The 15275-nt window shown below is 40.3% G+C and overlaps 1 protein-coding gene across 3 annotated transcripts in view; it reads right to left on the reverse strand.

The window, feature by feature from the left end:
- Nucleotides 1-15275, reverse strand: part of Tpd52l1 (TPD52 like 1) — a 104875-nt gene that overhangs the window by 28862 nt on the left and 60738 nt on the right. For all 3 annotated transcript variants that reach the window (XM_028766442.1, XM_028766439.1, XM_028766441.1), the window contains exon 2: nt 9597-9712. In XM_028766442.1, coding sequence (XP_028622275.1) covers nt 9597-9712 — 116 coding nt within the window. The remainder of the gene's footprint in view (nt 1-9596; nt 9713-15275) is intronic.

Consider the following 15275-nt stretch of genomic DNA (forward strand, 5'->3'; position numbering starts at 1 on the left):
TCCTCCTCCTCCTCCTCCTCCTCCTCCTCTTCCTCCTCCTCCTTCCTTCTTCCTTCTTCCTTCTTCTTCCTTCTTCTTCCTTCTTCTTCTGTTTTTGCCATGGTGAAAATTGAACCCACAGACTCATGCATGATAAACATGTACTCAGACTCACACATGATAAACATGTACTCTCCCACTGAGTTGCTCCCCAGGTGGGAAGCCTCCCAACACAGATAATCACTTCAGGAAAAGACTCACAAGTCCAGATTAGAAGTATCTTAAATAGCACACTATGAAAGAGCAATATCGTGGGGATTTTACTGTCAGGAAAATGTTCTAGAAGGTTTCACATTATCCAATTTGTGTATTCAGTAAATGTTTCTGTATGTTCTCTGAAACCTTTTCCGGAAAAGAGACTGAATCACACATTTCATAAATGTTCATAATCAGTAGAAGTGTGTCTTTTTCTTGATGATCAAGTCTCCTGTATGCACGCTTCGGCAGATAGGTGCAGGAGGAGGATGCTCAGACCCCCATTGGTGCACATGCTTTAGTCTCTCTGTTACTTGAGAACATGGTGTTATTTTAAAACTGCATTTCTCTGTTCTTGATTATCATGTCATATTCCACATTTTCATCTTTGTCAAAGTGCCTTACTGTATGTCATCTGCTGCCTACGAGTCTACTGTTCTTTTACCAGAGAAAATGTTTGACTGCTGGGTCTTCCTGACTCTTTGATAGCTACAAGTGTCCTGCTTTTTTTTTTTTTCATTTTGAGTTACTGAAACTACTGGTTCTTGCTTGGGGTGGGATGACGAGTAGGGTGTTTCTGTAGTATCAACTGTGTGATAAAAAGACTTGGGGAAAAATTTAACTTGCAGAAATAAATTACCAGTGTAGGGAAGGAAAAAGGGCTTACCTATCTTGCTATTTCGGCCTCATGCATATGGAGCTGGAGAAGCATAGTGAATTACTTTTGTGTTATGAGGGAGAGAAAAGGGTAAAAGAAAAATTGAATTGGAGTTTTTAATAAAATTTTGACTCTCCACACTAGTTATCACTCGCAGTTTCTATAGTTTGGATCTGGAGCATGTCCTCCAAGGCCAATGTGTCAGAGGTGTGGTTTCCAGCCTGGGAGATGATGGAAACTTTGGGAAATGGAGACTGTCAGGAGGGAGTCTGCATGTTCTCTCAAGAGTGATAGAATGCTGGCTTCTTCCACTGGTTTTTCTTCTTTGTTTCTAGCCCACTATGATGTAAGCAATCTTCTCTTCCACACACCATATACATCTATCTATCTATTTATCTATCTATCTATCTATCTATCTTCTATCTATCTATCTATCTATCTATCTATCTATCTATCTATCTCATAGGCCTACAGCAATATGGTCAAGCAACCATGGATCAAAACTTATGAAACTATAAACCCAAATAGCACAGTCCTGAGATTTAAGAGTTCAATGATAGCACTGATTTAACCACAATTCATAAAAATTACCCTGAGGGCACATGTAAAATGCAGAATCCCATGTATGCTGCCCACTTCCATTATCCCAAAGGTTTGAAGTATCAAGCAAGGCTAGACATCTTATACTATCTGATAAGTGACCTGAAATATTCTGCTGCAGGTGGCAGGTAAAGTCTATATTGTGAACATTTCTGTGTGTCACATCAAATCTAGAATAAGACTAAATCAAATTAACCAAAGCATTTAGAATAGTCTTTCCCTCAGTTTAAAATTATTTCTTCATTAGAAGTGAATAATTGGTTCTTTGATTTTTTAAAATATTTAAATATTTATTTGAGACAGGGTCTCACTTTATAACATTGGCTGGTCTGGAACTCACTATTTAGGGTTCATATATATATATGTGTGTGTGTGCGTGTGTGTGTGTATGCATGTATTCACATGAATTTCCATGTGAGAAGCATGTATAACTAAGGTGTGTCATTTTTAACTGATTAAATATGGTTAGCAAGAAACCCACAGTGAAGGAATAAATGAATGGAAATTTTACATTTTGCTGATGAAAAACGAAGATGGTTTCTGCACTGTAGAAAACTGTCTGGTTTCTCAAAACTAAATAGTGAACTGCCATTTGGCCTAGTAGTGACATTTCTACACATATACCCTAAGAAACTGAGAATCTGTATGTGCGAAGCAGCACTGTTTATAAACCATGAGGGAAACAGCCCAAATGTCCCTCAAAGGTTGAACATAAGCACACTGTGTATATGCATAAAACAGGATACAGTGCATTCATAGCAAGAATGCACTCTCACCAGGCAGTGGCAGCACGTCTTTAGACCCAGAATTCAGGAGGCAGAGGCAACTGGATCTTTGTGAGTTCAAGGCCAGCCTGGTCTACAGAATGATTTTAGGACAGCTGGGGCTACACAGAGAAGCTCTGACTTCTCTTTTTAAAAAACCAAAAGGAGGAAGGAAGGAAGGAAGGAAGGAAGGAAGGAAGGAAGGAAGGAAGGAAGGAAGGAAGGAAGGAAGGGACTAACTCTTAATACATGCTGCTGCATGGATGAACTTTGAAAATATTAGGTTTAGGAAAAAGAAATTAGACACCAAATGTGAGTCCATATATATGAAATGAGTCCACATATATGATTAGACAGACAAATAACTGGAATGAAATCATGTTTTGTGATATAGTGATAAGATCCATAAAAATACATATTCCATTTTGGGCATTACAAATATAGATTATTTTTTATTAAGCTGCAAAATAACTCAAGCTAATTATAGTTAGTGGACAAATCACTGCATCAGGACAGGGATGATACTGGTTTCATGGGAATTTAAAGAATACAAGTCTGGGCTTGAGCACTGAGCAGATCCCAGGCGGCTGCTCTGTACCCAATCTCACAAAACCCAGAGGAAGCAGGCCTCCCAGGAGCTTTAACTCGGGCAACATCTCAGGTAAGGAGACAGCAACACCAATTCCAAACAGGAAGTAACTGGGACCCACTAGGACCCAGGAATTCACTCCTGGCCTGGAGCACTGGTTCCTTCCGGTCTGGGCCCAAGCACTGAGCAGATCTTGGGCCCCAGCTCTAACCCTTCTAGTAACACCCACCCCACACAGTTCTGAAACAACCAAGATAATAGGAAAGACAGGCTCCAGGAAGAGACAGGGCAGGTAGCACCAAGGAGATCCAGACGGCAAAAGGCAAGTGCAAGAACATAAGCATCAGCAACCCAGGGTACTTGGGATCATTAGAACCTAGTTCTTTCACACAAGAAAGTCCTGAATTCCTCACATCACCAGGAAAGCAAGATTAAGATTTAAAATCACTTCTCATGATGATGATAGAGGACTTTAAGAAGGACATAAATAACACTCTCAAAGAATTTGAGGAGAACATAGGTAAACAGGTAGAAGCCCTTAAAGAGAACACACAAAAATCCCTTAAAGAATTACAAGAGAACACAACCAAACAGGTGAAGGAATTGAACAAATCCAAACAGGACATAAAAATGGAAGTAGAAACAATAAAGAAATCACAAAGGAAGACTACCCTGAAGATAGAAAACCTAGGGAAAAAGATCAGGAGTCATAGATGCAAGCATCACCAACAGAATACAAGAGATAGAAGAGAGACTCTCAGTGGCAGAAGATACTATAGAAAATATTGACACAGTTGTCAAAGAAAACACAAAATGCAAAAAGTTCTTAACACAAAACATCCAGGTAATCCAGGACGCAATGAGAAGACCAAACCTAAGGATAATAGGTATAGATGAGAGTGAAGATTCCCAACTTAAAGGGCCAATAAATGTCTTCACAAAATTATAAAAGAAAACTTCCCTAACCTAAAGAATGAGAAGCCTATTAACATACAAGAAGCCTACAAAACACAAAATAGACTAGACCAGAAAAGAAATACCTTCTGTCACACAATAATCAAAACACCAAATGCATGAAACAAAGAAAGAATATTCAAAGCAGTAAGGGAAAAGGGCCAAGTAACATATAAAGGCAGACCTATCAGAATTACACCAGACTTCTCACCAGAGACTATAAAAGCCAGAAGATCCTGGATTGACAACATACAGACCCTAAGAGAACACAAATGACAGCCCAGGCTACTATACCCAGCAAAACTCTCAATTACCATAGATGGAGAGACCAAGATATTCGATGACAAAACCAAATTTTCACAGTATTCTTTCCACAAATCCCACATTACAAAGGATATTAGCAGGAAAGCTCCAATACAAGGAGGGAAATTATACCCTAGACAGAGCAAGAAAGTAATCCTCTTCCAACAAATCCAAAAGAAGATAGCCACACAAAGATAATTCCACTTCTAATAACAAAAATAACAGGAAGCAATGATCACTGTTCCTTAATATCTCTCAACATCAATGGACTCAATTCCCCAATAAAAAGATATAGACTAATAGACTGGATATGTAAACAGGACTCAGCATTTTGCTGCATACAGGAAACCCACCTCAGTGACAAAGACAGACTCTACTACCTTAGAGTAAAAGGCTGGAAAACAATTTTTCAAGCAAATGGTCCTAAGAAACAAGCTGGAGTAGCCATTCTAAAACCTCCAGCCTGAGAACACAAAGGGAGGGACTCATGGCTCCACCTGTATAGTTAGTTGAGGGTGGCCTTGTCAGGCATCAGTGGAAGTAGAGGGCCTTGGTACCCAATACTTTGGATTCCCTAGTGTTAGAGAATTTGAGAGCAGGAAGGCGGGAATGGGAGGATGGTGGGAGCACACCCTCATAGAAACTCCCAGAATTATATGGATTAGATATGATAGAGACAGGCTACCAGAAAACTAGATTCTAGAATTCAAACAAAAAATATCTTGATACTAAAAGTTGTTTTGAGAATTGTATATTGCAGAATACACAGCCTTGGTGTATCTACTCATCAAGCAAGCTGAGCAGACCTGCTCGAACCACTGATGTCCTGGAATCTCAGCTGAATGCAGTGAAGACATGGACGTCAGAGGCTTATCAATTTACTCTTCCCCTCACCCCTCTTCTAATATCTCAACGCCCGTAATCAGAAGAAGTTAATGAAGAGTCAGTGCCCCTATTCCCTGGGCTTGGGGACTGAGGTGGTTAATATTGGGCTGTCTTTCAAGAGAAAAGTAGTGGTTTTGTTGGAACAGGGAGGAATAGCTAGGATTTATTGCACAGCCATAACCTACTGGTAGAAATCTGTATAATTGTTATTAAGCTGAAGTTATAATTTCTTAAATGGTACAAAATTTACTTTGATTTCAAATTTAAGGTTTTCATTGGTACGAGTTTCTTATTGATATAGAAGTGAGATTAATATTGTTATTCACATAGGCATTGTGCTTATATAACACATTTAGGAATACAAGGCTTAGACCCAGTCCTTTAACTTTCTTAACTGATTTGAGACGGTTAGCCTGTGAGTTAAGGGCCTATAGCAAATTCATGGCTCTGAGTTTATTATTAGGGTGTTTTCTATATTTTATTTAGAAATAGCTGAGAGGACTTAACAGACAATAATTCAGATTGCCTTACATAGATAGTTGGTTTTCAAAACGTCAGAAGTCCACAGAATTGACGTTACAAACATTTCTGCATCAAAGTTCATTTTGATTAGAGACCTATCTGTTCCTGACAGCTTCCTGTCTTGGATTCTAAGAAGAAATTGAGCGACTTTGGAGTTACTCCAGTTGTGGTGAGATAGTCACTAGGCAAGAGTTGCCTCTTTTCATCTACAGACAAATTACTGTCCTGAAAAGTACACACTTTCGGAATAGCTGACTGATTATATCTGCCAAGACAGAGTAATCAGCCCTTAATAATTCTGCATCACAAGCTATGTCAGATGATCCTGGGCCAGAAGGCTGAAGATCGGATGTTCCAATGTTTTATAGTATAGGGACTGTCCAGGTGTTCAGAAGTCTCTATAAATTGGCTAAGTTTTAGAAGCTATGCTTTGTGCTTCCCATAATTTCAGTTAATTCAGTCATTCTGGATTTCTGACGGGGTTGAAGACTATAGTCTCATAGCCAATCCTGGCTATTTACTTTGAGAGAAAAGACTTAAGAGGATGGTTTTCAGCTGACATTCATTCTAAAGCCAAGAAAAAAATCCAGGTTCAGAACTAAGTCTTTTAGTTAGGAGAGATGACAGAGGTTCTGGTTAGTCAACAAAATGATGGACTGGGTATTAGGTCTATCTTGTCCCTTACTGACACAAACTGGTATAGTTATGCTCTAATTGTATTTTGAGAGAAAAGTTTTATCTTAACAGGAAGGGTGATATGTAGGAGGAGCTATGGTAGGAGGAGTAAGGAGAGAACAGGAGGAGTAAGAAGGGGAGGAGGAGCTAGGAGATGGGGGGAGGGGAACATGGAGGCGGATGTTTATGTGTCTCCGCCAGTCGAAGATGGTTGGTATATCTAGGTTGGGTATTGGGTTACACTTCCGATCTTGTTATTGAGCATTACCAAACTTATAAAGTCTTTGATTAACATTTTAAAAATAAAAAGAAAAAAAAGAATACAAGTATAACATTTAAAAAGGAAAAAAAAAAAACTACTGTTCAAATTGTGCTCAAAATGTGTGGATGGACAGACTTAGAAGACTGTGTGAGGACATCCTCCTCCAGACATTAACAACAAAATGGGGGAAGACAGAGGGCAATGGGAAACTCGGAGGGAATTGGGAAGAAGAGCGAACCAGACTCTGGCTATCTGTCAGACCCAAGATTGCTTTGGGCAAACAATCAGAGAGAAGTCCTTCTACAAAAAACTCTTGCTTTGACACAGGACTGCACTTTGCCTCAAGAGAGTGCTCTCTAAAGAATCTTTAAAAATTTAAAAAATATTTATTTATTTTTGAATGGAGAGGGCATGCACATACCATGGTGCACTTGTGGAGGCCATAGACAGCCTGTGAGACTTGATCTCTCCTTCCACTATGTGGGTCTCAGGAATCTAATTCAAGTCGGTTAGGCTTGGCTACAGACACCTTTACCTGCTGCGCTATGTCCTGGCCTCTGAGGACTCTTCATAATCCACGCCTATAAGACTCAAGGGACCTTCCAGCTACTTTTGACCACCTGTGGAGGGTGAGGATCCAAGCTGAGCTTTCTTAATGTTCTCATGCTAACTGGATCCTAGTGCTGCAAGCAAAGTCTGAATATGTGTGAGACACACAGGACCCACAGTGCTGTCTGTGTGTTAGCACACTCCAAAGGGGTGTGTATGGGAAAGAAGATTTGGGAAAAGGGCAAGCACAAGGTGGGAGTAGTGGAAAAGAAGTGGAAATGGGTGAGGGAAAACAGCAAAGATACCCTTGCATGTCTTTCACTGTCTGGGTAATGGATACTGCACAAGAGTCCTTAGATGTTGTGATGCTAACTTTGACCCTGGGTGATTATCTCTCAAGCATCCAGAAGTAAAACAGAAAGCACTGAAGGCCAGTGCACTGTGACAGATGGAACTATGAGACCCAGTAACACGTACACAGTTACAAAGGATCTGGTGTGACCATCAGGATTCTGAAACCCAAAGTCTTGGAAATGAAACTTGCTAGAAGCTTACTGCTGTGACCAAGAAGACAGGAAATTCTGAGAATGTTGTTGCTGGCAGTTTGCACTTAGGGAACATCCATCTAAAATCAATGCTTATGATTCCCTTGATAATAAGAATAATATACACCCACTGTCAGATCTATAGAACATAGTGAATTGATTTATATATGTATGCACAGCCCAATAATCCCAGAACCTAGACAAAGCAAGGCACTTTCCAGTGGTCACTCTGGTACAGAAGCCTTCTTGAACTGAGCTCTTGTAGCGAAGAACTTATATACTTAAGAAGCTTCAAATCAATTAGCCTATAGCAGTTTATAGAATGTAATTTTTTGACATTATACTTAACACAAACAGGTTGTGAAACAGACTCTTGAGTTATAACTTTACATAAACCATGTAAAGTTAGCCTATTACCCATTAAGGGTTTACCCTTTGTTCTGCACTCTGACATGTGTGACCACTCAATGGCCATACACAAACCTAACAAAAATAGTAAGAATATTCTGTTTTATGAAGTACAGCATGTATTTGCTGAAATACTTGGCAGTTGTGTTAAAGGATCAAGTTGGTCTTCTATTTTAAAATGAAATTATTTTGAAGGCTGGCACACAGAAACGAATATTACATGATCTTATCTGTATTTGATTCAAAACCCATAAAATTGTGTTCAGTGAAGGCTGGAGAGGAGATGAGGAGAAAATAGTCAAAGGAAACAAATTTATTTTAGAGAGGAGTAAGTTCTGTTCCCACTGTACAGTAGGGCGATAATACTGAAATAAGAGACTAAATAGTCTCACCACAAAAAAAGCTAGGTGTGTGAGGTAGCACATACATCATACATCCCTACTTGACTGCCACGCACTATTCACATGGATTCATACATCATACTGTACCCCATAGATATGACGATAACATAAAATGGAAACTTATATCAGGATATATTGGTGAACATCTATACACCCAACCCAGAAGGCTGGCCAGAAGGATTATTAATTCCAGGTCAGCCTGGATTACATAGGGAGACTCAGCCTCAACAAAACACAATGTAAACAATTAAAGAATAAAACTGAAAGCAATTTATTGCAATTAATTAAGATCTTACTAGGATACTGGGTTACCAGAGTGCATCAGGTGTGGTGGAGCTCAAGGCTGTGCCCTAAGCTAGTGAGGTGACAGCAGGAAAGCAAAGTCTTGCTTTTTAGGGGGAACAAGAGCTTCCTGCCTAGTGAATCGGATTGGAAGGTATGGAAGGTTGAACCTCTCCTATCCTCCTGCATTACTCTGCTCCAGGAGTCCTTCTCCAGCCCTCGCCAAGGAAGAGGCACCTCTAAGCAGTGAGTCAACAGTCGAGAAGAGACAGCCAGCAAAAGGCCTGCAACAGACCTGTACGTAGGATGAGCCTGGCACTTTCTCTAGCATGGGTTCCTATAACAGTTGCAAAAGCTCTAATTAAGCCCTAATTAATTGTAGCTCATCTCTCCACCCCAGAGCCTTATTCTTCTGCAAAAGAGCCAGGTCAGCTGCTCTCAGGATTGAAAGTTTCATTAAAATAATAAAAATGTTGAAGAATCCCTCTTAAGAAGGAGATTACACCTGTGTTGTGGTTATTTTAGTTTTGTTTTGGAGACAAGGTCTTATTATGTAGCCCAAGCTAGCCTGGGACTCATCCCATATCCTAAGCTAGCCTGGGACTCCTCCAATATCCCAAGCTGACCTCCAGCTTTCATCTTCTTGCCCCAGCCTCCTGAAGGCAAGAATAACAAGCATGCACAACCACACCTCGTTTGACTCATGGTTTTCACATTCCATCTGGTCCATAAGTGTTTAAGCATTCACACAACATCTCCATACTAAGGAAAACAAGAAGCGCATACTTAACGCTAGTTGTTATTGTGGATTAGGCAGTTCAGCCCCCTACTTTACCACTGGAAACACAAGCAGCATTCTGCAGTGTATCTATTTATTACACTTTATTACTACAGGAAAGACAACATAATTGCAATGCAGGAACTGTAGTGAACTAAAGATAGAAAGAGAAGATTGCTAAACATACCTGAACTAATTCTGCCTTTAGCTCTTCCTTCTCCTCCTCAGAGAGCATGCTAGAGAAGTCAGCAGTGCCTATTGCATCCCCATCTCTTCCTTGCAGTGGCTCCGTCTCCAACAAGCCTTCAGGCAAAAGTGACAACACATGAAATAAGGCTATGCATTTGGCCAGCATCCACTTCTGCAACCTGAAAGACTCCATATACTAATTTACTCTCACATTGAAAACCAACTAAAATTCTGACCCCCCCAAAAAAAAAACAACGAAAAAACAAGAACAAAGCCCTCATCCTAAACTTATGATTATCTCCAAGAAAGCAAATATTGAGAAGTCTAAAACAAAATAAACAATAAAAAAAATGTGAATGGAAAGGCTTACCCAGAATGTAAACAAGGGGCTGGAGACCCTGCCCAGTGGCTAATAACATGTACTACTCTTATGGAGGGCCTGAGTTCAGTCCCTGAGTCAGAAAGCTCACAGCCCCCTGTAACTCCAGCTCAAGGGCATCCCACATCCTCTTCTGGACTCCGAGGATACCAGCACTCACTGTACACACCCCTCTCTAACACACACTTATACACATAAATTTGAAAATAAAATATATGATTTTAAAAATGTGAACAAAGTAGGCTGTCACAGAACTTGCCTGTGTCATACAGGTTCACTTTTCACTGTCTCATGGGTTCAGGGGGCAAAGAATGTTGCCCACACAGGAAGAGAGACATACGAGACTTCAAATAAGCCTTCCTTCCCTGCAGCAGTCTTCAAGGCAACCTAACTTTTTCAAACTTTTACACATTCTATATATTTTAACATATACACATTCTATATGACTCACAGAACAAAACTGAGAATTCCAAAAGACAAACTCAGAGCTGAGTGACAGACTACATACATAAATATGAATGGAAGAATGGATGGATGGATGCATGCATGCATGCATGCATGCATGCATAAAATTAAAACAAACCCTTCCACTGAGAACTCATTACCCTTTAGTGGGCTGCATGTAACCTGACTGATTAGATGCACTTTACCTACTAACAACCTGAGGCCAGAAAAGTATTCTCTATTTTTGATGTGGCAACATGCAGAGGCTGAAACAGCCACACTTCAAGGAACCACAGGAATAAATGGTTCACCAGAGAGGAAAGGGCGGGAAGCACTTGGGGTTCGGATGCTGTCCTTGTTCCACAGACTAACCCCACAATAAATCAACCTGTAACTTGTCATGTGATAAGGAGGCCTTCGTGACATCTGGCTGACACTCTCACTGGACTGTGTGCCTGGAGAACACAGAGCATACCCACAGATATGTTCAGAAACTTTACTTATTTTTGAAATGGTATAGGGCAGAGCTGTCATTTATACATCAGTAGTAATAGGAGGGTCTTGTAATAACCATCCTGCCAGTAACATTATTTCTATGGAAACAATAATATACATATTCTATATGACTCACAGAACAAAACGAGAATTCCAAAAGACAATCAGTTTATATATAACAACCTTTGGAAACTATAAGATTTCTCTAACAAGATATAAACACGCAAATATGTAAGAAAGATTAAGAATGTTTCTCTCCCAAATACTACCAGAGACAGAGAGAAAAGTCACACATCAGAATGTATCTGCTATGTAAATGATTAATGAAAGATCAGGTACTAGAATATGTAGAATTTCTACAGACCATTTTTTTTTTTTAAGAAAAAATGAGGCTCAGCAGTCTTCACTGTCCTTTGTGTCCGACATCTAAAATTCTTCAGGTTCATCCCCAGCCCTGGAGCAAACTTCTTACAGGAGCTTATACTCCCTGTTTGAATGCACTCTCTGGGGACTGTGCCAAACCTCATGGCAGACCCAGCTTTCCTCCTTCCTGCGGTCCTTGTCACTAATCCCTTCTGGCCCAGTCCTAGTCTGTTATGTAAGGGTATAATGCCTAGAAATATATTCTGTCTGGGACCCTCAGGAGCCACACCTGCAAGGCCTTAGAAGTACTCCTTACCAGACAAGCCACAGCCAGAACAAGTTTCTAAGATCTAGAAAGGGAAACAGAAACCAAGGAACAAAAGACTCATCCAACATAGACAAGACCATAAGCCAACACATAGAATCACAATCATCCCAAACTCAGATGCCTAGACACCAGCCCAAAAATATAATTATTTATACCTAAGACAATATGTCTCCAGCAATCCCACTACTGTAGGCCCTGAGACATGCAGTACAACCAAAGCACAAGAGAAGGACTTCAAAATAGCTATTAAGGATATGTTCAAAGATATGTTAGAAGATATGAATAATCCTTTAATGAAGTCTGTAAAAACATGACCAGTGGAATAAAATCATGAGAAAGAGCAAGATATTAAAGTAGGAATAGAATCACCAAAACAAAACAAATAAACCATGAGGTAAAATTAGAAATGAAAAGTGAGTCAAACAAAAAACTCAGAGGTAAGACTCACCAAAAGAATACAAGAGATGGAGGATTCAATATATGGAAATCCATCAATGTAATCCACTATGTAAACAAATTAAAAAAAACCACATGATCATCTCATTAGATGCTGAAAAAGCCTTTGACAAGGCTATCCCTATCAAAATTCCAACTCAATTCTTCATAGAGATAGAAAGAGAAATTCTCAAATACATCTGAAAGAACAACAACAAAAAAAAAAAAAACCAGGATAGTGAAAACTACTCTTAACAATAAAAGAACTTCTGGAGAAATCACCATCCCTGACCTAAAGCTGTACTACAGAGCAATAGTGATAAAAACTGCATGGTGTTGGTATAGAGACAGACACGTTGATCAATGGAAAAGAATTGAAGACCCAGAAATGAACCCACACACCTATGGTCACTTGATCTTTGACAAAGAAGCCAAAACCATCCAGTGGAAAAAAGACAGCATTTTCAATAAATGGTACTAGTTCAACTGGCGGTCAGCTTGTAGAAGAATGCAAACTGATCTTTTCTTATCTCCTTGTACAAAGCTCAAGTCAGAGTGGATCAAGGACCTCTATGTAAAACCAGATATGTTGAATCCAATTAAAGAGAGGGTGGGAGAGAACCTCAAACACATTGGCACGGGGGAAATTTTACTGGACAGAACACCAATGGCTCATGCTCTAAGATCAACAATTGACAAATGGGACCTCACGAAACTGAAAAGCTTCTGTAAGGCAAAGGACCGTCAATAGGACAAAATGGCAACCAACAGATTGGGAAAAGATCTTTACCAACCCTACATCCAATAGAGGTCCTACACACCTCTCTCCCTACCAATACATACCTAATAATATCCAAAAATATACAAAGAACTCAAGAAGTTAGACTTCAGAGAACCAAATAACCCCATTAAAAAATTGGGTACAGAGCTAAACAAAGAACTTTCAACTGAGGAAACTCGAATGGCTGGGAAGCACCTAATGAAATGTTCAACATCCTTAGTTATCAGGGAAATACAAATCAAAACAACCCTGAGATTCCACAGTCAGAATGGCCAGGATAAAAAACAGGTGACAGCAGATGCTTGTGAGGATGTGGAGAAAAAAGAACACCCCTCCATTGCTGGTGGGACTGCAAGCTGGTAAAACTATTTTGGAAATTGATCTGGTGGTTCCTTAGAAAATTGGAAATAGTTTTACCTGAAGACCCAGCTATACCACTACTGGGCATATACCCAAAAGATGCTCCAACATATAACAAAGACACATATTCCACTATGTTCATAGCATCCTTAGCCTGAAGCTGGAAACAACCCAGATGTCCCTCAACAGAGGAATGGATACAGAAAATGTGGTACATTTACACAATGGAGTACTACTCAGTTATTAAAAACAATGAATCCATGAAATTCACAGGCAAATGGATGGAACTAGAAGGTAACCCAGACACAAAAGAACACACATGGTATGCACTCACTGATAAGTGAATATTAGCCCCACAACTCAGAATACCCATGATACAACCCACAAACCATATGGAGCTTAAGAAGAAGAAAGACCAAAGTGTATATGCTTCAATCCTATATAGAACTAGGGACAAAAGAATCACAGGAGGTAGAGGGATGGAGGAACCTGGGAGGAACTGAAAGGAGGGGGCGGGGAGGAAAAAAAGGGCACAGGCTCTGATATTAGAAGGAACAGAAGAGAAGTGCAGAGGTTCAAGAAACCGAATAGAAACATGTAGCAGTGGGGGATGGGGAACTGGGGGGTAGCCACTAGAAAGTACCAGACTCCAGGGAAGTGAGAGGCTCGCGGGACCCAGTGGTGATGACTTTAGCCAAAATACTCAACTAAGGGGAGATACAACCTATATAGACCACCTCCCATAGACAGGCATGGCCCCAGTTGAGGGATGGAGCCACCCACTCATCTCAAAAATTTTAACCCAGAAATATTCCTGTCCAATGTAAACACGAGGACAAAAAATGGAACATAGACTAAAGGAAAGACCATCCAGAGACCGCCCCACCTAGTGATCCATCCCATCTGCAGACACCAAACCTCCACATTATTGATGATGCCAAGAAGCGCTTGCTGACAGGAGCCTGGTATGGCTGTTCTCTGAGAGGTTCTACCAGCACCTAACCAATACAGATGCAGATACTCAGGAGCCAATCATCAGACTGAGCCTGGGGAGCCCAGTGGAAGAGCTAGGGGAAGGACTGAAGGAGCTGAAGGGGATTGCAACACCATAGGAAAAATAGTATCAACTAACTGGACCACTTCTTCCAGGGACTAAAATACCAACCAAAGAGTATATAGGGAAGGAACATATACACATTTATACCCATACACATATGTCTATTTGTACACACACACATACACACACACATACACACACACACACACATTGATGGCAAAAGGACTGAAAAAAGAAATCAGGGTAACTTCAGCTTTTACAATAGACTCAAAATAATTTCTTGGAGAAACTCGAACCAGACAAGTAAAAGTTGGAAGCTTGTAGTAGCTTCCCCTCTCAGCACTGGAATCCCTCTGGCTTAGACCTGTGCAGACCCTGTCCGTGCATGCTGCCACAATTTCTAGGAGTTCATGTGTTTGTCAGTCATGTTGTGTCTAGAAGGCCTTGTTTCCTTGGTGTCTTCCATACCCACTGGCTCTTACAATCATTCTGCTATCACTTCTATGTAGTTCCCTGAGCCCTGAGGGGCAAGGTTTGATGGAAGTATCCCATTTAGGACTAAGTGTTTCAAGGTGTCTCACTTTCTGCACATTCTCCAGTTGGAGTATCTGTATTTGTTTCCATCCATTGCAGGACTGGATGGGCAAGACACTGACCTATAAATACAGCAGAATGTCATTAGGAGTAATTTTACTGGTCCATTTCAGTAGCAAAAGAGTAGTGTTTGGTTTTCCCTTAGGTTCATGACCTATGTATGATCAGGTTCTCGTTTACCCAAACAGTGTTGGGTATGGGTTCAATCTCACAGAGTAGGCCTTAAATTTAATCAGAAAGTGGTTGGTTACTCTGGAAATCAGTCTGGCCGTTCCTTAGAAAATTGGTCATAGCATTACCTGAGGACCCAGCTATACCACTACTGGGCAGCTATTAAAAACAATGAATTTGAGAAATTCTTAGGCAAATGGATGGAACTAGAAAATGTCATCCTGAGTGAGTCAACCCAGTCACAAAAGATCACACATGGTATGCATTCAT

This window comes from Grammomys surdaster, unplaced genomic scaffold (assembly GCF_004785775.1).
Source record: "Grammomys surdaster isolate TR1022 unplaced genomic scaffold, NIH_TR_1.0 168, whole genome shotgun sequence".
Taxonomy (NCBI): domain Eukaryota; kingdom Metazoa; phylum Chordata; class Mammalia; order Rodentia; family Muridae; genus Grammomys; species Grammomys surdaster.